The 22,438-nt window shown below is 40.4% G+C and overlaps 1 protein-coding gene across 1 annotated transcript in view; it reads left to right on the forward strand.

Annotated features, from left to right (window-relative positions):
- The window catches only part of SPAST (spastin), a 73,915-nt gene that overhangs the window by 31,198 nt on the left and 20,279 nt on the right, over window positions 1-22,438 (forward strand). The window contains exons 4-10 of the mRNA XM_073628027.1: window positions 3,743-3,838; window positions 8,459-8,631; window positions 8,754-8,887; window positions 9,040-9,133; window positions 18,821-18,895; window positions 18,980-19,051; window positions 20,451-20,526. Of these exons, the coding sequence (XP_073484128.1) occupies window positions 3,743-3,838; window positions 8,459-8,631; window positions 8,754-8,887; window positions 9,040-9,133; window positions 18,821-18,895; window positions 18,980-19,051; window positions 20,451-20,526 (720 nt within the window). The remainder of the gene's footprint in view (window positions 1-3,742; window positions 3,839-8,458; window positions 8,632-8,753; window positions 8,888-9,039; window positions 9,134-18,820; window positions 18,896-18,979; window positions 19,052-20,450; window positions 20,527-22,438) is intronic.

A 22,438-nucleotide genomic window follows, 5' to 3' on the forward strand; every position in this document is an offset into this window, starting at 1 on the left:
CAATGGTTGTTAACTCCAACGTTGGCTATACAGTAGTAGAATTTTTTTTTTTTTTTTTTTTATTTCAAGAGCATTTGTTCGACTTTTCTAATCCATTAGTGGGGTCAAATCAATGTTTGTTTTTTGACTACAGAGATGAGAAAATTTTGAAGGCGCAAAATGGAAAAATGTTCTCTAACAAAATTCTATCTGTGTATGTGAATTTTCAAAGCATATAAAATGTCGAAGTACTTTCAAATGTCCAGTCCTCGTACGTACAAAGAATTTCAGTATGATTGTTTGTACGAATATTCGCACAAACTTTCATTTGACTATCTACTAGTGCATAGCTGTCAAATATAATATAAAGCTGGCTATAAACTACAGTGGGCAGTTTTCCTTATCTGCATATTTTAGTTTTGATATGGAAGAAAAATAGAACGAATAAACACGTTTTATTCTTGTCCGTCTCTGAAAAGGAAAAGTATAGATTACTGCTGATTTATAAGTGAAACTCCAGTTTTGTTGCATGAAAAAGCAAAAACCTCTCAAATACATTAAAAGGACTTTGGTAACCTTATTGCAGATTCTAGTGACTTCCACTTTTCCCAATGCGGTTTTTAAACACTAGTACTGCATGCTAAGTTTGTCTGTCTTCCTACTTAAATCATATGATTAATGCCATGTTTTTTTTTTAATAGTCCCTTAAAGGAAGCTCCAGGAAATATAATATTGAAAGGACACCTTTAAAAGAGAAGTACAGGTATTAAAACAAAGAACAAACATACATACTCACTTATGTGGATGCAGCATCAATCCAATCTGTACACCAAGTAATGAGCGATCAAAGGCCGCTGATCGTTCGGATCACGGTCTTCTGTGAGCAGAGAGCAGTGACAGTCACTGGCTCTCTGCTCTGCCCCTCGCTCACTCACTGTAGCGCTGAGCTGTGCAGGCGGAGAGAGCGGCTGGCTCAGGCTCTCAGCAGCTGCTGGTCAGGCATCTGGGCGGATCCCGACATTAAAGTCAGGATCCCTGTTTAGCCTGGACTGGTTCTGTGATGTCAGTTATGCCCCAACCTTCCTGCCCCCTCCTCTATTCATAGGAGGATGGACGGGGTGAATGAAAGGTTTGCCTCATCCATCCATTCATTGATTGCTTTTCATTACTGGAAGCTATAATACACCTTTATGAATGCACGGGTGGTCATAGTTTTACACTGGATTTCTTCACATGTAAAATAAGTACCATCCCTTGTGCTGAGATATAGAGATATAGAGATATAGATATATAAAAACTAAAGTTAGGCTTAAAAGTAAGTGTAATGTCATAACTGCATGCACTTCTGTGGTGTCCTTTTTTTGAGAGACGCTGGAGCTATAAAGCTGGCTCAATACCTCTGGCTTTGCTTGCTCTACTTCCTGCCTCTGCGATTTTATAAATAGAATTAGTCGCTGTAAATTGCAGCTCCATTGGATTCCATTTCAGCTGCTAATTTCAGTTACAAAAAGGGCATAGGAGGTAGTGGGCCCATGGACTAGAATTATTTGGGCTAATAGTACTGCTGTGCTCCTGGTACAATTTCTGGAGCACTGCATGGAGGTGATTACCACATAACACTTTAGTATTTTACTGAGCGTGTTTTTGCCAGGTGCTACACCAGGCTTTTTTTGTTGGCCACTTGGCAAAAAAGCTTGATTTTTGGACTCAAGGAGCCAGGTGAGCCTGTAGATTGCGTCAGAGCGATTCATAATGGAAGACAGTGGGAAACGAGTGAAATTGTTCATGGCTCTCCACTATATAGAATTTTGGAAGTGCTCAGCTCTGAGTGCATCCTGGTTGTAAACTTCAGAATTCCAGTGCAGAATTTAGTAACACGAGGATTAGTGGGGCTTCACACTTATTACTATGGAGCCAGCCTAAAGCCTGGTACACACGATCAGATTGTTGGCCATCACAGCGTTAGACTTTTGTCAAAAGGGTGTGTGCCTGGATCTTGTCTTGCATACTAACGGCACACAAATGTCGGCCAACAAACCGGAACGTAGTGATGTACTACGTGGAATTTCAGCTCTTGAGCGCCACCCTTTGGGCACCTTCTGCTAATGCTGTGTTTGGTGAGCATTGATTCCGAGCATGCGTGTTTGTACTTTCAACTTTTGGTGTGATGGACTTGTGTCGTGACGATACAAAAATCTGACAACAGACTGTTGTCCACCGAAAATTTACTAGCCTGCCATCCAACATTTTGTTGACGGAAAGTTGGACAACAATTGTCTGAAGGAGCGTACAAACGGTCGGATTTTAGGCCAACAGTCTGTCATCACACAATCCCCTGCCAACAATTGGATCGTGTGTGTGAGGCTTTAGGCAGCCAATACATTAGTCAGCTTTTTTTGTACAACCATGGGTTGAATGAAAAAACTGAGCTCCTTCTCTACCTCCTTTTTTTTTCTTTTTCTCGCCAACGGTTTGCGCAGCGCTTATGACCCTATTCCCTCATCCACGCATTCGAGGGGGGTGGAGGAATCCTTCCACTAAGCTATTGTGTTCTGACAGCAAAGAGACTTCTCACCATCGGAATACACTGATCAGCATAGCCTGCAGCACTGATCGAGCAGGGAAAATCTGACAGGGCAGTTGTACAGAAGTCCTTTGATAGATTGACTTCTGTACAACCACAGTGCCCATACATGGTTTATAATTCAGTTGGTCCCTGCTGAACTGGCCAAATTAGATCCATGTATGGCAAGCTGGAAGGATATGTTCACCTTTAAAATAAATAACTAAATGTGCACATTTTTTTTGTTTTTGAGCCTGTAAAGCATTGCACCCAATATCAACAGATGGCGGGTATAATGCCACAGTCCTGCAGACTATTTTTGTAGCGGTCTGCCCATACCTCCGATACGGTCAGGCAGTCACAGAATGACAGGAAGCTCAATGCTACAAGCTGTCAGCCGCAAAGACTGACGGTAGTTGTAGTTCATTGATTCAGTGAACTCTGTGAATGAATGACTTGGCCATGTGGTTTTTGAATTGTGACAGCGAGTGTGGGGAGAAGATCCCCCAACTCGCTTTCATAGGGAGGGGGGTATCGGGGGAAGAAAATTCAGATGCTGAACATGTTACACCCTAAATATGGGTGTAACATGTTCAGAAAGGTAAACTTATCCTTTAAAGTTCCCAACATGCACATACATACACAATATTAGTCTGGATGTACAGAAGTAAGCTCCTGTTGTGTAACACATTTTGTGTATCCTCACACCAGAGGTAGGAGAGTAATCTTGGGTTAAAGTGATGATCTGGACCTCCTGCTGTCCTTTTTTAATTGTATCTCCTGGACTTCTCCTTTAAATTCCCTAAACATGCTGTTAGATCTACTGTACCCTAATGGCCATTGCAGGAACTGCTGTAATATGACCTCAAACTCTGCAGACTTATGGGAAAAGAAGTGAGATAGTCACAAGAGCAAAGTCATGATAATTGCAGGATCTCCTATCTACAAACTAAGTATTTTTTATAGAAAGGGATGATTAATAATAAATTATTAGGTAGCTTGTGTGGTAATTTGCAGATTTTTTATTTTTTGTATTTTATTTTTACAAAACTGGAGTTATTCCTTTTCATTTAACATGTGTTCTCTCAAGATGAAATCTGTGTTGCAGCAGTTTATTGTCTGTCTTTTTTTTTTTTTTTTTTTTTTCCCATCATTTTATTTTTGTTCATTTTATTTCCTCCATTTCCTCTGTTTGCGTAGCAAAGCTGCAAGCAGATATACAAGGTCAGAACAAGCAAATGGAAGTATGTAGTGAAAATACTAACCTGCCTTTACGCAATGGACTTCTGAAGCCAGGTGGGTTTAGATTCACTGATGTATTATTTTGCTTGCACTTCTTTTTAAACAACCACTTCCTTGTTTTTAAATCCGAGCATGGTATCAATTTTCATATGGATTTAGAGTAGAACTATGGTGAAAAGCAAAACTGTCAAATGCTGCAGTCTGTCAGTAGCCTTAAACTTCACTTTTTTGTTTTTCTCTGAGCCCACAGGTAACATATTTCAATTACCACTTGATCCTGCCAGTAGATCTGTTGACTTTCTACTTCCTGCAACAGCCTAATAATGCTCTTTGTTCTACAGTGAAATCTCTGCAGTGTTGTCAAAATGTGGAGAGTGTTTATTTTTAGATGAACTTTAAAAAAGCCACAAATAAAAGCTGGACTCCCAACTAATTTGTAAAGCAGAACTTGTTAAAAAAAAGAAATGTTCTTTAGCAAGGAACATTCATTCCACATTAAGGCGGAGTTCTGCTTTAAGGACTCTGACCCCCTGACATGCCACATCTGGCATGCCTTCCTTTTTTTTTTTTTTTTTTTTTGGGGGAGGGGTGAGAGTTTTGACAGGTACCCAGCTCCCACTCGGGCCCGAGTGGAAGTTCTCCTCTCCCCCTCCCTCCCTGCAATCTTCTGGGACACGTCACAGGTCCCAGAAGATTGCCCGGCCATTCAGGGCGCGCAGCGCGATTCACACATGCGCAGTGCACACCTGGCTGGGGGTGGGCTGCAAGCTGTGATTGCAAAGGCAGGGCAGAGAACACGAGGCTTCGGGTGGCCACATCCCTGGATCATGGGACAGGTGTGTTTATTAAAAGTCAGGAGCTACACTTTGTAGCTCCTGACTTTTAATAAACACAAAAAAGGCTGGAACTCCGCTTTAATAATTCTTCTACCAAAATAAGAGTGTGAATTGTTCCTGTTTTTTCTTGCCTGAGGCCACCATGTTGCTGAAGCCCAGAGCCCCCGAGCAGGAGTAGATCTTTAGGCTGTCAGCAGATTGGCCTCTAGTGACTCTAATTTTTGGCACAGTGGCAAAGAATAGAGAGCAACTGAGCATGCGTCGATTGACAGTGTATTGCTGGATTTTAAACAGTATAGGCACTTATTATTTTTAATGTTTTATAATGCTATGTCTGCAAAAGGCGCCAGCACAAAATGATCTAGCAGGACTCATTTGTCTGACTAAAGTTCAACTTTAAGCAGTTATCGCGGCATAATTTTTTTCAGTATTGAGTAAATGTAACCATATGATGAAAAGATTGACTGTTCTAAGCATCCATCAGCATTTCCCAGCCCCTGTAAATGTCACATTTTATGGACAGCTTCACCTGCATGTAAAGGATAAAAATGTACAATTTCTTGTGTTTGTTTTTTGTCCTATTTATCTGGGCATTCCCTACAACAGGAATGGCCACTCTAAAGTAGACACTTGTGAAATAATCAGAATACAACACGTTGGGTGGCCTATTATGTCTAATGTCATTAGACATTAGAACGTTGGGTTATATAACTGGATCTAAAAATGCTCATCCGATATCTGTAAATAAACTTGAACATATTTCTTCTTCTAATAGCTTGATCCACGTACTATCTTCATTAAACTATGACCAACAGTTGGATAACATGAAAGCCTGTTTTTTGTTTTTTGAGTGGACACAGATTTTAAAACCATTTTAGATTTGGTATGTTTACTTTAGAATATCCTTAATCTAACATTAAGCATTTTGGCTTCTCCGTAACATTCTGAACCCTTATTTACAGTAAGTTTGTATCCACTTTTTATTAAAATAACTTGGTCTACAAAATAAGCCCTATGAGGCCATGGTGGAAGTAATCGACTGTACAGTAAAATGTACGGACATGCAACCTATTGTATTCATGAAAATTTGAGAGTAATTGTCTGTCATTGTCAATCTAAAGGTTAATAATCTTTTTATTGGCTCTGTGTAATGTAATTTTTGTCTTTTGGTAGAAGTTGTAAGCTAAGGAGAAAACCACCTTGTAGGAGACATTTTGGTTTTACTTGCACTTATATGTATGTCTAAATCTCTCCAAAACAGTTTGTTCTCTATTTATAATTCTCTCCATCTTCTCATCCCTTTCCTTCGCTTGTCACCTGTCAAATGTAAAGTCTGGCGGATGAAAGCTGTAGCAAGAGGGCAGAGGTCTTCTGGTGATATCATTGACCATATATGGTCAGTGACATCACTGGGATCCTGCTACTTTACCTAATTTTTACACAGGAGGCTGGAGCTTCTCTTTTAAGTTAGCAGCTACAAAAACTGTATTTGCAAACTTTTAATAAACAGCCACTCGCCTGTCCCACGATCCAGCGCTGTGCTCACCCCAGCCGTTTTCACCTCCAGTCTTCTGTCCCCGGTGGTGGCATCTTAACTGTGGGTGCCCACTTCGCACGTGTCCCAGAAGACTGCGGGGAGGGGGCACTGAACTTCCTAAGAATTGCCTAGGCGATCGGAGCAAAAGTGGCAGTGGGTACCTGTTAAAATTAGGTACCCGCCGACCCCCCCCCCAAAAGTGCCATTTCATAAACAGGAGCAGGGGAGAAGGCCTTAAAGCAGAACTTCCCCTTTTGGGTGAAGATCCACTTTTAAAGACACCAGTGACTTCAGTGGTTAAGAGAAACTACCATTGCAGTCACTGGCCCAATTGACTTATATGCCCTGGGATTTACAGCCATGCTAAGTGAATAAGGCCGGTGACATCACCGGTTGTTATTGACTTAGCGTTGCAGGCACTGCTAATGTCCTTAACAACCATTGAAGTCACCAGCCTCAAAGACGTACAAGGCTGGGAATGCCTGGCTTGATGGAACACAGTTATAATATTTAATTTTGGGGTTGTGAATTATATATAAATTCTGTACCTATTTTTCTTTGCAAGTTTTAGAGGATGGTTTATACTTTGGTGACACATACTTGACATGTAAACTGGCTGCTCTTCTTTTCTGGGCCAATTTTTTTTGTTCAGAGTTCCCTTTTGTACATCTGTTCTTCTAGGGTCTTTTTTCCCAGGGTTTTTTTTTATACCACATATCATATTGTTCTGTGTGTTCTTTATCAGGCATTTCAATAGTTTCACCTGTGTTGTTTTTTTTTTTTTTTTTTTTTTAATTTTAATTGTTTTTGGTTTTACAGCCTCTCGCTGGTTCAGGCTCAGTTTTGTTTTTTTCAGGTGGAGTTATTCCCCTTGGCACTGATCTCTCATATCCTCTTCTTGAGCATCCGCTTGATCCACTATGCCCTTCCCTTAGTTGTTGGCAGTTTCCCCTCTCTTAATGGGGAGACTTCCCCTCTTCTGGTTCGGGTTTGGGTGTTGGTTCTACAGGTGGACCATTCCCAATCCCATCTTGGGCCTGTCTGTGGCTTTCGCCCACTCCTCAGTTGAATTTTTGAATACCCTGACTTTCTGAATTCCTGTGGCTTTCAGTAGATCAAAAAAAAAAAAACCAATGTGACATCCCAAGCCATTCTGGGAAAGTACTGTAAGGGGTAGACAGTTTATTAAAGCAGAGTAACATTGTTTGCATATGACATGTATTTGTATTCCATCACTTTTCAAAATGTATTTTATAGCTAGTATATTTCTGCACTGAAAGTGTTGTTTCACTTTAAAGATGGTTTAGTTATGCGATTTTAGTCATATCTTGTTTAAACTGATAGCCTTATGACTTCTATTTGCAAGACCAGTTAGCCTTCTACTTGTAACATTGGTTGTAGCTAATGAGGTAATCGGTATACAAATTGGGAAAATTGCTATTTTTTTTATTTCTTTTCTTTGTATTTTTTTTTTTTTAACCCTCCGAAGTATGTACCTTTTTGGACTTTTTTTGCAGTCTGGAAAAAACATAAAATGATTTGATCAGTTACTTGGATTTCTGGTTGTAATGGCAGATAATGTTATGCAAGTTTGTGAGTTGTAGCTACTTCTGATTCGATTATTGGCTTGGAAGAATTATTGCAACTATTCTGTACAATGACGCTCCAGGTGAGCCATTGTATTTTACAAGCAGTTGGATTCGCCTATGGATTTTGATACACGGGTCCTGCTAAGTCATGGCAGGGGGAACCTTTCCATGTTATTGCACAGGCACGTATCACCTGGAAATTCCTAGCAAAGGGTAATTCACGTTTCCCAGTATGGTCCGCTGGCAGTAGTTAGGGATGCCAACAAATGTGACTGTTGACCCCATTGTTCTTTTGCGTACGTGAAACCTAGACATTTTGGTGCTAATGCTTTTGTCAAATTAGCAATAATACATTCTTAAATGCGGTGGTACAGCATTACGTGCTTGATCTTATTTTAGCATTTAGTTGCTGCAGTCGAATTTAAAAACCTACATTTGCTTTATAGGGAGTAATGAGCCATGCACAAATGCGAAACATCTAAGCTAACATAACATTACAGCAAGAAATATCGATTCAGTCTTACAGAAGTGATGAAACATGTAAATCATAAAACTGAAAAATACACAAATGAACAGAACCACAAATGCACAGAGATATAAGACATGGGTTATGAATTTGATGTATTTTGTTGTGTACTGTTGCGTATTTCCACTATATAACATTGTTGCTTACGTTTTTTTGTTTTTTTTGTTTGTTTTTTTTTCATTTTAGAAAAGGGTGCAGTTCCAAAAAAGAAAGATGCAGTCTCCATTGCAAGTAATTATCTTCCTCGTGCAAAAGCCACACCCAAAGCTGTATCTCCAGTAGTTTCCCATTCACCTAGGATACCCAACAGTTCCAGTTCCTCCTCCTCGCATAGGCCAGTCTCTCATACAGCTAGCAGGGTATGCTCTTACATTTTCCAATTTTGATATGCACTTCATTTTTTTTTTCTGCTGAATGTGTGCATACTTGTTGTATTCGTTACTTTTAATGTTTTTTTTGTTTTTTTTTTTTCTTTTTTAAGGGAGCAGGTGTAAAAAGTACTAGACCAAATAAGCCAACAACACCTACTACTGGACTCAGGAAAAAAGATATGAAGAATTTAAAAAATGTAGATAGCAGCCTTGCAAATCTTATTTTGAATGAAATTATAGACAGGTATATGTGTTGCCTTGCATGCTTTACATGTCTGCAGTGTGGTGTGGTGGTTTTAAAATATATATTAAAAAAAAAATCCTAAAATCCGCAGCATCCTAACATTTTTGGTGTGTTTTTTTTTTTTTGTTTTTTTTTTTTTTTTCTTTTAATAGTGGCCCATCGGTTAAGTTTACTGATGTAGCTGGACAAGAATTAGCAAAACAAGCATTGCAAGAAATAGTGATACTCCCTTCTATTCGCCCAGAGGTATGTTCTCTATAATAACGATGCTACATATCTGAATTGGTTGTATTTGTGAACCTGTTCTAACGTTAAACATGTATTTTCATGAAATCCTACCTGGCTGAAATTGAGGCACTCCCATTTACTTCCGTTGATTTGATTTATGTCACTTTCAAAATCCGTCTCCCTGAGTACAGTAGAGGACACAGGACCCCTTCCTCTGTTCTTATGTCCTCCCTATTGCTTGCTACAAAACTGAGGCTTGCTAGGGGTTGGAAGGATTATATGGGGGATATCTCAGCAGATTTTTGGTCAGTGTATAATCACCTGATGGTAGACTGCATATAACCCAGTTAGAAGGCTAAGAAGCTGGTGTCCTGTACTATACTCCAGGAAATAGACTTTATTTATTTTTTCTTGTTTTTTAAGCTTTAGCTGCAGTTACTTGGCCACAGACCTTCCTACAATGCCTCTTCCTGCGGTGGGCAGAGACTTTGATAGGGGCTGATGTAAGGGCAAGAGTGAAGCAGTCAACATAAGTTTTTGATGAGGAAAGCAAGGCAGGGAGTAGGGGACAAGCTGTTTTAAAATAGGCACAGTTAAAGCTTTCTCTAAAAATCCTGTGCAAGTGCAGCTAAGAAAGCATCCAGTATACCCCCTTAATATGTAATATCAATGAGATGGGGAAGCTTTTGGGTGCCAACAACATGAATGTGTTCTGCATTTCAGTGCCAGTACATAGTGCTGTTGGCCAAACACCAGAAGTTCTATGCTGAACAGGGAGCTAGCAGGATCAACCGGTACCTGCTGTGTACTAGTAGAGGACTGTGGGAATGAGGATTGTAACAAGAGTGAAACTTATTTTTTTGCCTGCAGTTTCACTTTTAGTGCTTACTTAAGTGTTTTTTCCTTTTCACACATTTTTTATTTATTCACTTGCAATGTGCCTTTGAACTTGCTAGAAGATTTGACTACTCCAGAAAGAATAATTTCCCTATGACAAACCCCCTCCCTCTTTGCTAAAATGTTCGATGGGAGCTTGTTGTCGGAAATTCCGATCGTGTGTAAGCTCCATTGGACATTTTCCGTCGGAATTTCCGACAAACAAAATTTGAGATCTGAATCTCAAATTTTCTGACAACAAAATCTGTTGTCGTAAATTCCGATCACACAAAGTTGTACACAATTCCGATGCACAAAGTTCCACGCATGCTCGGAATCGAGCAGAAGAGCCGCACTGGCTATTGAACTTAATTTTTCTCGGCTCGTCGTACGTGTTGTATGTCAACACGTTCTTGACGTTCGGAATTTCCGACAAGATTTGTGTGACCGTGTGTATGCAAGACAAGTTTGAGCCAACATCTGTCGAAAAAAAAAAAACCACATGGATTTTGTTGTCAGAATGTGCGATTGTGTGTACGCGGCATTAGTGTTGAGCTGGGTACACCCTAAGTTTTTTTTTTTTTTTAAATGGGATCACCATACTAACAGAAGCGATGTTAGTGCAGCATACTCCCCACCTGTGTGCTTGTGTTCTGAAGGAGACTGTCCCCCCACCGGAACACACTGATTGGCCAATGGCTGATTGGATGCTGTTTTTTCAGCATGCCGGTTAGACAGCAGAAGAGCAACCTCTGTAGAACAGACGGCTGTACACAAGGGCTGAAAGTCAGCCAGTTCCTGCCGAACCGACTTTTTGGTCCATGTGTACCCAGTTTCTCCACCCCTCTCCCTACCTAACCTTGTGTTTAGCTGCTGAGGAAAGTAAGGGGAATACTACAGAGCACATAGGAACCCTTGAAATAACTTTCTTCTCTCAGGAAACCCCTGCTAAAAATTTCTATATCTACAACTCATGATACATTGGTGTGATGGTCACTGAGGAGAATGCTTACACTTGTGTTTGTTGGAAACAATTGCCCCCTTACAGATAACTGAATATATGAATGGTGTGAGTGGGAACTTATTTGAGAGGCAGAAATTGTTTATTGTATAAGGAACCCCAAGCAACCCCTGGAGGAACCTTAGGGTTCCATGGAACCCTGGTTGAGCAACCCTGCTATAGTGTCACTTGAGTGTCAGCTCTGGGGTTATTGAGATCACATCCCAGAAGACCATGCCCAGCAGCAGTCTTGGGACTTTTGGATGTCTATGCAAGGAAGGCTTTTACTGGTAAATATGCAGAAAAAAATTAAAATGAACATATCATTTCATGGGAAGTGTGTTTTTTGTTTTTTACTGAATGGTCTGGTGACAGGGTCTCCTTTTTTAGTCAGAATTTGTATACGTATTCTCGCAAATTTATAAGAAGAGGTCAGCAATGATCATTTTGATTTTATCTCACTATAGGTTTCCCTATACCACTGCAGCACTTTGGGCACTTGTTACTCATCTTTGAACCTAGGTCAGTGATGGCAAACCTTGGCAGTCCAGATGTTTTGAAACTGCGTTTCCCATGATGCTCAACTACACTGCAGAGTGCATGAGCATCATGGGAAATGTAGTTCAAAAACATCTGGGGAGCCAAGGTTCGTCATCACTGACCTAGGTCATAGACTTTTCCCATGCAAGATCTGCCAGGGGATGTGAATTCCTCAAAGTAGCAGAACTCAGTGAGGATCATCAATTTTGGATGTGTATGCAAAATAAACCGATCTTAAGAGATGCATGGTTACTACTACTAAGCTTTCCTACTGATCATGCTAGTTATTTGGCTGTTATGCTTACTCTCATATAAGATCCACTGACTTTTCTTTATCATCCATTGAGGGACACAGGAATTCTGTTGGGTTATACTGCCTGCCTACAGGAGAAGTGAACACTGGCAACAAAAGAGCTGTCGGTTAGCACAGGATAACCCCACCCACAACCTTTATACTTCGGTTTTTTGCTGTCCTAAGGAGAGTGAATGTGTTTCTTCAGTTATCCTTTTTTTTTTTTTCTGTTCATTTGGGGATTTTTTCTGAAAGATCTTTTTGCTGTCAATAGTTAGTGGTAGATTCATGCCAGATGCATTAAAATTCTTACTGGTGTTTTCTCTGCAACAGCCCAGAATTTTTGGAATTTCTACAGTCCTCTACAGCTACCCGTGAATTCAGGTCGTATATGGGTAACCCTGGCGGGCTCTCCAGTTAAATAAGGAGCACAGGTTCCCAGTTTATACTGGTGTTGCCTCTGCATTAGGCCTGCTGTTGGCAATGACTGCTGTTTGTATTACAGTTCACACCAGGACTCCTTTATTTACATCAAGCCAGTATGTCTGAGGATTCCTTATGGATATATCGGTCCAAAGCTGAGGCAGTTCTTACCTGACTTCCTCTCTGGAGACTCGCCTTTACGAGTAGCTGTAGCATACTAACTGTGCCTAAATGAACTAAAGCAGCACTGTACAAAAGTAAATGTTTTCTTTCGTATGCTGTGTTCCAGGAACTTTTTTTTCTTATTTCTTTTATTTTTATTTATTTTTTCTTAGGAAACTTGTGGCATTTGTACTTTTTCCATTGGTGTCACTAATATTCCTAGTTTCTCAAGATACATATACATATATAAGGGCACTGAGTGTATCTGTGGTAACTTATGCTTGCTAATACTTTGTAATTTTCAAGTTGGGTGCATAGGGGAGCTTTCTGTTTTACAATCTATGGATATATACTAGGCTTGGGACATTGAGAGGAATGGTTTACACAATAATACGACTTAGTACTGTTGCTGTATTCTAGTGATTTAGTAGCTATATGATAGGCAAATGTTATTGATCAGATATTGTATTGTTGTCTTTTTGAAATTTTATCTGTAGGCAGCTCCTATCCTATTATTGATCAGTGGTTCCAAATTAATGATCAATAGTTCCAATACTTGATAACTACTGAAGTACAATACACAAAAAGATACACCCAGCATTTTTCCAAATTACTGCTCTCTGTTAATTTGGCGCTTTTTAAGCTTTTTTTTTTTTTTCTTTAAACATTTTTATGATGTATCACATTAAAATTCTTGTAAGCAGTACTTGGGCAGGCTGGTTTCCTTCTCAATGTCTTAGGAATGTAGGTGGCAGTACATGGCAGAATTAGTATGATGCCAAGGATGTTGACTTCATTAGGCAAAGCAAACCATGAAATGCCTGTGTAAACACAGTTTGGATCTAAAATCGAAATGTGAAAAATGTTAGTCTCTCCTAGTAATATACAACTGCTGTTTGAATTCTCATGTGGAGTTGTTCCCCTGCAAATCCACCCTGATGCAGATTTCATTGCCCATCCTGTTGCTCTGTTACAGGCCTCTTCTCTCTTCTTTTTTTTTTTTTTCCCCCCTTCCGTATTGTATTACATCTAGGCAGCAGGGGCTTAGTTTTGACCCTAAACTTCCCCATCAGAGTTCTTGCTAAGCATTATTTGTACCATATTACATGCAGTCTTGCACTGTCAGAAGCTTGTTGGCAAATGGTCCAGCCATGCTGTGGTTGGCAAATCTGGGGATCAGGGAGGAACCAGAAGTGATGTCATATATGGCTGGCCGGAGAAGTGGCTGTTAGTAGCAGCCATTATGTATAAGGAACATGTGCTGGACTGGTAAATTAGGTAGGAGGTTCTTACATTCCCAAATTTTTTTTTTACCTCGTCTTCTCTCTTTACCAGGGTCTGGCTCTGCTATCTTTTGCATTACTCTATTCTGGGTACTGAACTCCTGTATGTATTTATGAACATCAGCTGCTATATGTTCTAAGTATTGCTCACTTTTAATATATACATGCATGTTTTTTTGTTGGTGTGAATACCTATACTGTATTATGGTTGATGTGATATGACATACTTGAACATTTGTACCAATTGTATCTATATGTCTAAAACAACTTTTATTGCTAAAGCATTTTTTGTGGAGTGCTTACTCTATATATTTAAAATTTGTTGTACAGATTAATTAACTGTGGAGAGGTTAAAGCACCTTAAAAATAACCTATTTTGGTTGCTGAATGATAATAGTGGTGTGCAGACCCTTATTGCTAATAAAAATCCAGTTGGGTCCCTGGATAGAGGGCCAGGCTCTACAATTGGGCAGTGCCTTTTTTCCCATGTTCTGGAAGATCACCATAATGGATGTCAACCTGTTGGGCTGGAGAGGAATTTTGGACACTCTATTATTGCAGGGGACTTTGTCATCTTCAGTCTCGTCGATTCATATACAATTTTATTGAAACATATGCTCTGATATGGCATGAGAATCAGAGTAGTATAAGCTCAAGCATGTGGTCATTAGTTTCTAGGCAAACAGAAAAGATTCAGAGTTGTGTGTGTGTGTGTGTGTGTGTGTGTATATGTGTGTGTGTGTGTGTATATATGTATATATATATATATATATATATATATATATATATATATATATATATATATATATATATATATATATATATATATATATATATATATATATATATATATATATATATATATATATATATATATATGTTGCAAGATTAATTGGCAGACTCCGAGACTTCAGTAGAAGGGCAGCCATGCAGGGAAAGGCATCCAGCAAGACGGCATGTGTAGGAATTCTGTCTCCTATGGCAACCGTCTTTAACAGTTCCTTCACTCTTACTACAATCGCTCCTTGCAGTTCTTCAATACACTGAGCTCCCGGTCTCTCACTAGACCCACTGTCACTGAATCCCTTAAGCTCCTTCATTCTTCGCAGTGGTATCTTCCTCAAGCGTCACCCCTGCTTATCTGCTGGGTCCCTAGCTTGGCACTCTAGATACCTTTTTAAGCTTCACCCACGCTGGCCTGCTTGGTCCCTAGCTTGACACACAAGGCTGCTCTGCAATCATCACCTCCGCTGGCTGGGTCTCTGGCTTGATTCCCACTGAAGTTTCACGATTCTTCACCGTCCTCGTCTGGTGAGAATGCTGCTCTGGTACTTGCTTCAGTTACTCAGTTACTAATAAGGCGGATAGACCCTTACTGGCGACAGCTTCCCCTCTACCTCCGGCCACGACAGGTTCTCCGGCCGGCAGAACCGTCACCTCTGGTTTGACTGCAAGCCGCAGTCCCAACCCTGCACTGCTCTCTTGCTTCTGGATAGGCCCTCAGACAGCCTAGCAGCCAGATGTGCCCGGGATAGGCCCCATCTCCGGCCTAGCAGCCCGGGCAACATGAAACACATCCACCCAGACAGCCGTCCAGATGGCACAGAACCAAGATCACCTGACATCACCCGAATATATAGGCTCTCCCAGCAAGCCAAGGGATTCAAGAAAACCCCTGCCCATTGGCTGAGATACCCCAAAATCTATTTTTTTTTTTTTTGTTTGTTTTGCCTTTTCTAGTTACATAGTTCCCTAGCTGGTAAGGTTGAATAAAGACCGTAGTCCATCCAGTCCAACGTGTGTGTGTGTGTGTATGTGTATTTATGTCTCTCCACCTCCCCTATCCCTGTATATTGTATTCAATAAGATGCCCATCTAATAATTTTTTTTAAATTGGCAACATTTCCTGCTGAAACCACCACTTCTTGTCCAACTTCATTGAGTGGCCATGTGTCTTCTTGAATGACCAGAGACTGAATAGTTTCCTCCCGACACTGAAATCGCCATTAAGATATTTGTATATCGCTATCATATCCCCTCTTATGCCTAATCTTTTGTAATCATTCCTCATAATGGAGATCCTCCAGCCCACTTATTAGTTTTGTTGCCCTTTTCTGGACGTTCTCCAGTTCCAGCACATCCCTCCTGAGGACTGCTGCACCAGAGTTTTAAAGTGGTTGAATTCTAGTCTTGTCTCTTGAGTAAATATCCTTTTTGATGCCAGCTAATATCTGGCTGGCCTTGCTTGCTGCAGCTTGGCATTGCATGCTACTGCTGAGTCTGTCATCAACTAAGACCCCCCCCCCCCCCCAATCTTTTTACATCCTCAATTCTCCCCCTAGTGTGTAACTTGCATTCATATTTTTAGCCCCCAAGTATTATTTTAAAATATACAGCGTCCTGTGAGGCTCCACTAACTATACAGCGTCCTGTGAGCCTCCACTAACATACAAATTTATGACCAATAATTACTCTTTTAATCAGCTGCAAGCATTAAACGTGTCTCATAAAGCATGCAAGAATAATCAAATATGTACGCTGCGCTATAAAAAATACAAGCATAAAATGTTGTGGAATAATAAATATCCACTATAAAGTGATATTAGTGCAATACATAAAGGTATATACAAACATATACATATCATGTGATAAATAAAACCATTTAAGTAAAGTGACAGTGTGCATTCATGTGAAAAAATATCTATATGTTTTAAAACATAAAAGACCACAGGATCGTGAATGTCAATTGATCCAAAAAACTCAAAATAAAATAGAAAGAAAAAGAGATGAAAGTGCTTCTGTGTACTGTGCAAAATTCAAATGATGTCAATCTATAAGTGCTCCAAGGTCCATGCGATTCAGTAAATCCTGTGTAGGTGATCCAATAGCAAGATGCTGTGTTCTCACTCAGGTGCTCCCCCCTAGGTATTGAACGCTCACTTTAAAACGTGTGACCTTGCTGTTAAGCTTGATCAATACACGCATTAGAACCACTTCTGGGTTCAGCAGTATGTCCAGAATCCTGAATTGGTCATCACTATGCCTTGGTATATCAATAGAGAAAGGAGAACTTCATGGTATAGTATGTTTAAACAATTTAATGAAACACAGTAAAAAAATCTCACACAGGGTACTCGCAATAGCCAGGCGTGTCAGTGCGCCACTCTATATCAAATGTAAATCGGTGGGAAAAATTTGGCCAATAACGGGATGTGCTGATCGTTCCTGGCAGATCCTCTGCCAAACGTACTGTCCTGTACCCCTCCCCAACGCGTGTCGATACAAGGGGTTTCCGTATCTTCCTCGGGGGCAATATGATTGGACGGTATAGCTGTCAATTAATAGAGAGTGTCCGCGGCCATTTTGTTGTGGCCTGAGGACACTCTAGTGCTAAATCTATATACTTCAATGAGTATATCATCTATGGTTATACTGTTTGGATACATTGAGTGAATACTATTACACAGTAATTCACCATTTTGCCTGCTATGTACAGTGGTACACATAGGACTCCGTACATCGCAGTCAAAATGGTCAATCATCTACAAGGACCCGCAGGTCCTTTTCCATCCTAAATTGCCCCAGAGGTTCACCCCCCTAGAGCAGGGATCCTCAAACTACGGCCCTCCAGCTGTTGTGGAACTACACACCCCATGAGGCATTGTAAAACTCTGACATTCACAGACATGGCTAGGCATGATGGGAATTGTAGTTCTTGAACAACTGGAGGGCCATAGTTTGAAGACCCTTGCCCTGGAGAATAGATTGCATTCATATTTTTGCCACCCAAATGCATTATTTTAAAATTTTCTACATTAAACCTCATTTGCCATGTAGTTGCCCACCCCATTAATTTGTTCAGATCTTCTTGCAAGGTTTCCACATCCTACGAGAGAAGTTATTGCCCTGCTTAGCTTAGTGTTGTCCGCAAATACAGAGATTGAACTGGTTTACCCCACCCTCCAGGTCGTTTATGAACAAATTAAACAGGATTGGTCCCAGCACAGAACCCTGGGGGACCCCACTTCCCACCCCTGACAATTCAGAGTACTCCCCATTTATCGCCACCCTCTGAACTCACCCTTGTAGCCAGGTACTCACCCTATGGTCCATGCCAATGTACCTTAATTTTTACAGTAAACGTTTATGGGGAATTGTGTCAAATGCTTTTGCAAAATCCAGATGCACCACGTCTACGAGCCTTCCTTTATCTAGATGGCAGCTCACCTCTTCATAGAAGGTTCATAGATTGGTTTGGCAAGAACAATTCTTTAGTAATCCATGCCGATTACTGCTAATGATACCGTTCTCAGTACTAAAATCTTGTATATAGTCCCTTATCATCCCCTTCAGCTTGCATACTACTTGGTCTTGTCAGCAGCATGGAAGGCAGGCGAGGAGGACGGAGAGCCGCCATCTTTGGCCTGAGACTGTCCGTCCTGGTGAAGGAATTATTCTAGTTTAGCTGCAGTGTCAGCCTTTCTGCGTGGTGGGGACATGTCTGCACAGTATACCAGGACTTCGGAGGCAGATTACCAGGCGGGTAGCTCAAGTAAACGGGATCAGGATCAATCAGAAAGGATACCGCCGGCAGAGCTCAACTCAGACACGTCTCACCGCATGCAGCTTCAGGCCACGCCCCCAACTTGTATACTACTTGATCATCTTTTAAGAGGCCAATATGCTTTGACTTTGATTTTTTTACTATTAATATATTTAAAACATGTTGGGATTCTTTTTACCCTCCTCCAATATGTGTCTGTCATGGTTGTCCTACTTTTTCTAGGTAAGTGAAATTATTAGTACAATGCCAGCATAACCGTCAACTAACCGTTTCACAATTGGGTTAGCTTTGGCAGTCCCTATTTCTCTCCTGTCATGTTTGTTTTGTATAACTTTTTTTGTTAAATGAGGAATTGTTTTTAACAGTGTGAGAAGACCATTTATAATGTGAGAAAATTACTAATTTAAACATGTGAATGGACACTTTAAATTTTTTCATAAATGGTTATGTTCTTGTGCAAAGAAGGGTTTCAATGTTAAACAATTGTTTATTACTGTTAGGTAATGTTTTAATTAAAAGTAACTTTCTTTTTGAAAAAAATGTTTGTGTCCTATTTTGCTTCTAGCTTTTCACTGGCCTCAGAACTCCCGCTCGAGGGTTATTGCTATTTGGCCCTCCTGGAAATGGAAAGACTATGCTGGTGAGAAATTCTTTCTACTGTGAGTTTTTTTCTCCTGGATTAACTTTACATTTCCTTTAATGTTTCTCTATATTTTTATTTCAGGCAAAAGCAGTAGCCGCTGAATCAAATGCAACATTTTTTAATATAAGTGCAGCAAGTCTCACTTCAAAATATGCAAGTATCTGTTTTTTTGTTATTGAACATTGGTAAAATACGAAAACCCATGCTTTTTTGACATTCACATTATAAGAAATGAAATAAATAAAAGTATAACAAAAGGCAAAACTTTTTTTTTTTTTAGTAGTAGATAGATGGAAGAAGGATTAGAACACCTCTCGGGTTTTTATTGTTGTCTGATAAGGAGAGTTAATTACTCTATTTGTGATGTTTACCATTATAACCAAAAGTAAATGTGAAAACATTTTGGGTTGTCCCAAGAACAGAAATAGAGGGGAAATCTTCCTTTGGGGAGGCTAGTTCTGTCGACCCTGATGACAGCCAGGGATTCTTTCACTATGGAGGGATTTCCTCTCGCTTCCAGTTTTGGCTATGGGACAGGAAGTGAAATCTCACCGGGACACAAATGGCAAAAATAAAACTGACAGGTGTTATAACCCTACTTTACTCTATTCAAAATGAAAACATACCTTTATTTCTACTTTTAAATATTCACTGCTTTTTTCACATTAAAGATAAAATCAGTGTAGGCAAACTGCTATCTGAAAATTAGAAATGCAAATGTGCGTACTGTCTTGCCTGCTGTAAAATGTGCTTTGTTTGGGTGTCTTGATTCTAATGAATGACTGTTAGTTCTTAAAATAAGGGTTGGGTGTATTTGAATGAATACATTTGAATAGACAAATGGATATACATAGATTTTAGTTACAAATTGTGAAAATGGGGAAAGGGGATAAGGTGACAGGGAGATGTAGAGGGTACAAAATGGGGTCTAACCTAGTCGTGGAAGGGGTATTGAAGAGTTCAGAACCTCACTGCATTTGCTGGATGACATCCAAAGAGACTCGAACCTTCTGACCTACACTGATGATTTGGTGTAATTCACTAATGTTAACCATAGCCACTTCTCCATTTACACAAACACAAGGTTAGGTAAGATAGCTGTAGCCCGAAGATAATGGTCCAGAGGATTTGGTGTGATTGGTAAGCTATTAATTTTTTATGGCAATGAGCTGTTGGCCATGGCTTTTCAGTCTCAGGAAAGGGTGAGGTGAGTTGATCACCCTGTTAAGCTTTTTGTACAATTCCTTCGTTTCCCTTAAGGTCAACACCAAGAAAAAAACTTTGTGCTTTTTACATATTGTAATCAAATGTGTGTAGTATGTGTAATATTCATTTAATAATTTGAAAAGAAAAATCTAATAGCCTGTATGACCTACTTTTTTTTATTACAATTAATACAAATACAGGTTTTAAAAACCCTGTACATATATAAAAAATGCATGTAAATACTGCATTTGCCAAGGATGCAACCTGCTTTTAAGTGTGGTTTTCTTTTGGCCTTTGTGTTTTTTTTTTTTGTATTTTTATAAATCTATATAATTTTTTTTTCCAGGTAGGAGAGGGGGAAAAATTAGTGCGGGCGCTTTTTTCGGTGGCAAGGGAACTCCAGCCATCTATTATTTTTATTGGTAAGTAATTCAAGTTTTTAATTTAACATCAACTGCTTTGTAATGATTTTGGTATATGGGTTTTAACACCACAAAGTGAATTTTTTTTTTTTTTTAGCAAAGCCAAAGAGTAAAGTAAATATTGATTAATGTTAGCTCTTGATGTATGTGCTCTTTGCTGATTTCAGATATGCTTTATTCCCTTCTCAAACAACAAATTAAACTGTGACACAAATAAATTCTAATGCACCATCCACATAAGTTAACCACTACCCCCTAGATAAATATGAAGATACACTTGTGTAGCCTAGGTAGTTAATAAAATGTTCAGAAGGGAGTTCATAAAAATCCCATGGGAAGGGTGTTGCACTTCAACAGGCAGCTCCACCTGAGACAGAACGAATCTCTGAAATTACAAAAAGGAACACAAGGGGGCACCAGCTAAATGCAGCATCAATGTTTTAATTAGGATTAAAAGGGTAATGGAAACCCACAAAAATAAAAAGTCAAAGAGCTTATCTGCAGCCAGCAGCGACTAGTCTGGGGTGGGCTTTTCCTATGGAGTCTCAGGAACACGTTCCTTCCTTAGACTCCCCTCAGTGAGGTGGCAGGGTCCTCTATTCCCTTGGATGGACTTTGGTGGTCCTAGACTCATTTGTCTCTCAGATGGCTTTCGGGCTAGAGTTCGGTGCAGCCGTGGCAGGCCCAGTTTTTTTTTTTTCTGCGTGTTCAGAGGACATGATCCCCCCCCCCCCCCCAGACTAGTAAAACTGCTGGAGGCCGCACTAATTACCTCTGTACGGGAAACGTTAGCAATTGAGGTTACTTCAGGGGCTTCTGAAGACGTGGCTGACCCCTTTGGTATTTATAAGCCAGCTCACACCACCAGGGTTTATCTTTACCCAAACTATTTTGATAAGTCCGTTTTAAAAGTCCAGAAGTGTCCTTTTGTAGTTTCAAAAACTTTGTGTTGCATTACACGTTTGAGGAGGCCCTTCTGAGGAAGTGTCTTTCTCCTCCTGAAGTGGATCTCCCATCTCTAGGTTGAACAAGGCAACCACTAGACTGATGAAGGAGTCTTCTGCCTTCAAAGATCCTGTAGACCAGAAGGAAGAACCTGTCACCTGTACAATGTTTTATGATTGCTGGCTTAGTGTTGTGCTTGCGCCAGGTCCCTGGTGTCTCAGATGCTCGCTGAATGGGACAATCAATGGTCCAGGGTCTGGAGTACCTGTGTGATGAATCTTTGGATGTGGCCCCTTTGCTTCTCAACCTCTCCGTCTCGGCGGTAGTGCTATGACCTGATTGTTGTCCTGGGGCCCAGATGTCAGAGAAAGCTGTGGCTGACTCTTCGGTGCCATTCTGGATGACATTATCAAGACCCTTCTGGGGAGGGGTATAGTGCCCCTCCCGCAACCCATTAACGGGAAGGAGCCATGATGCAAGGAGGAACTTACCGTCTCTGCATATAGGTGGCTTTTTTTGTTCCTCAGAGGATCTAAGCCCTCCAAAGCTTCTGCGGGGGACACCAGGCACTCCTAGCCCATCAAACAAAAGCCAAGGAAAAATCCTTGGAAAAATTCCAAGCTCTACTTACCAACCAGCCTGCAACCAACCAGATTAACCTGTCTAACAGTATGTGTTTAAAAACAGGGGTTTAGTTGTACAAATTTGCAAATGCATGCATAAGCTACAGGCCCCGGCAAGGCACCCTGTGATCTGTAGACCCTACCTCTAAATTATAAGAGGCTCCACACTGGAAGCACATGTATTCTGATGAGATCGATGAAGGCAGATGGACTGGAGGGAGCCCACCCTTAGGTCAGGCAGAATTGACACCTTTGCAGCCATTGTGCTACATGCTGGGTGTTCAATCTGCCCCTGTACCTATTAAGGAAGGTTGGGCTCCCTCCAGTCCATCTGCCTTCATCTA

The sequence above is a fragment of the Aquarana catesbeiana genome, linkage group LG04, assembly GCF_042186555.1.
Source record: "Aquarana catesbeiana isolate 2022-GZ linkage group LG04, ASM4218655v1, whole genome shotgun sequence".
NCBI classification, from domain to species: domain Eukaryota; kingdom Metazoa; phylum Chordata; class Amphibia; order Anura; family Ranidae; genus Aquarana; species Aquarana catesbeiana.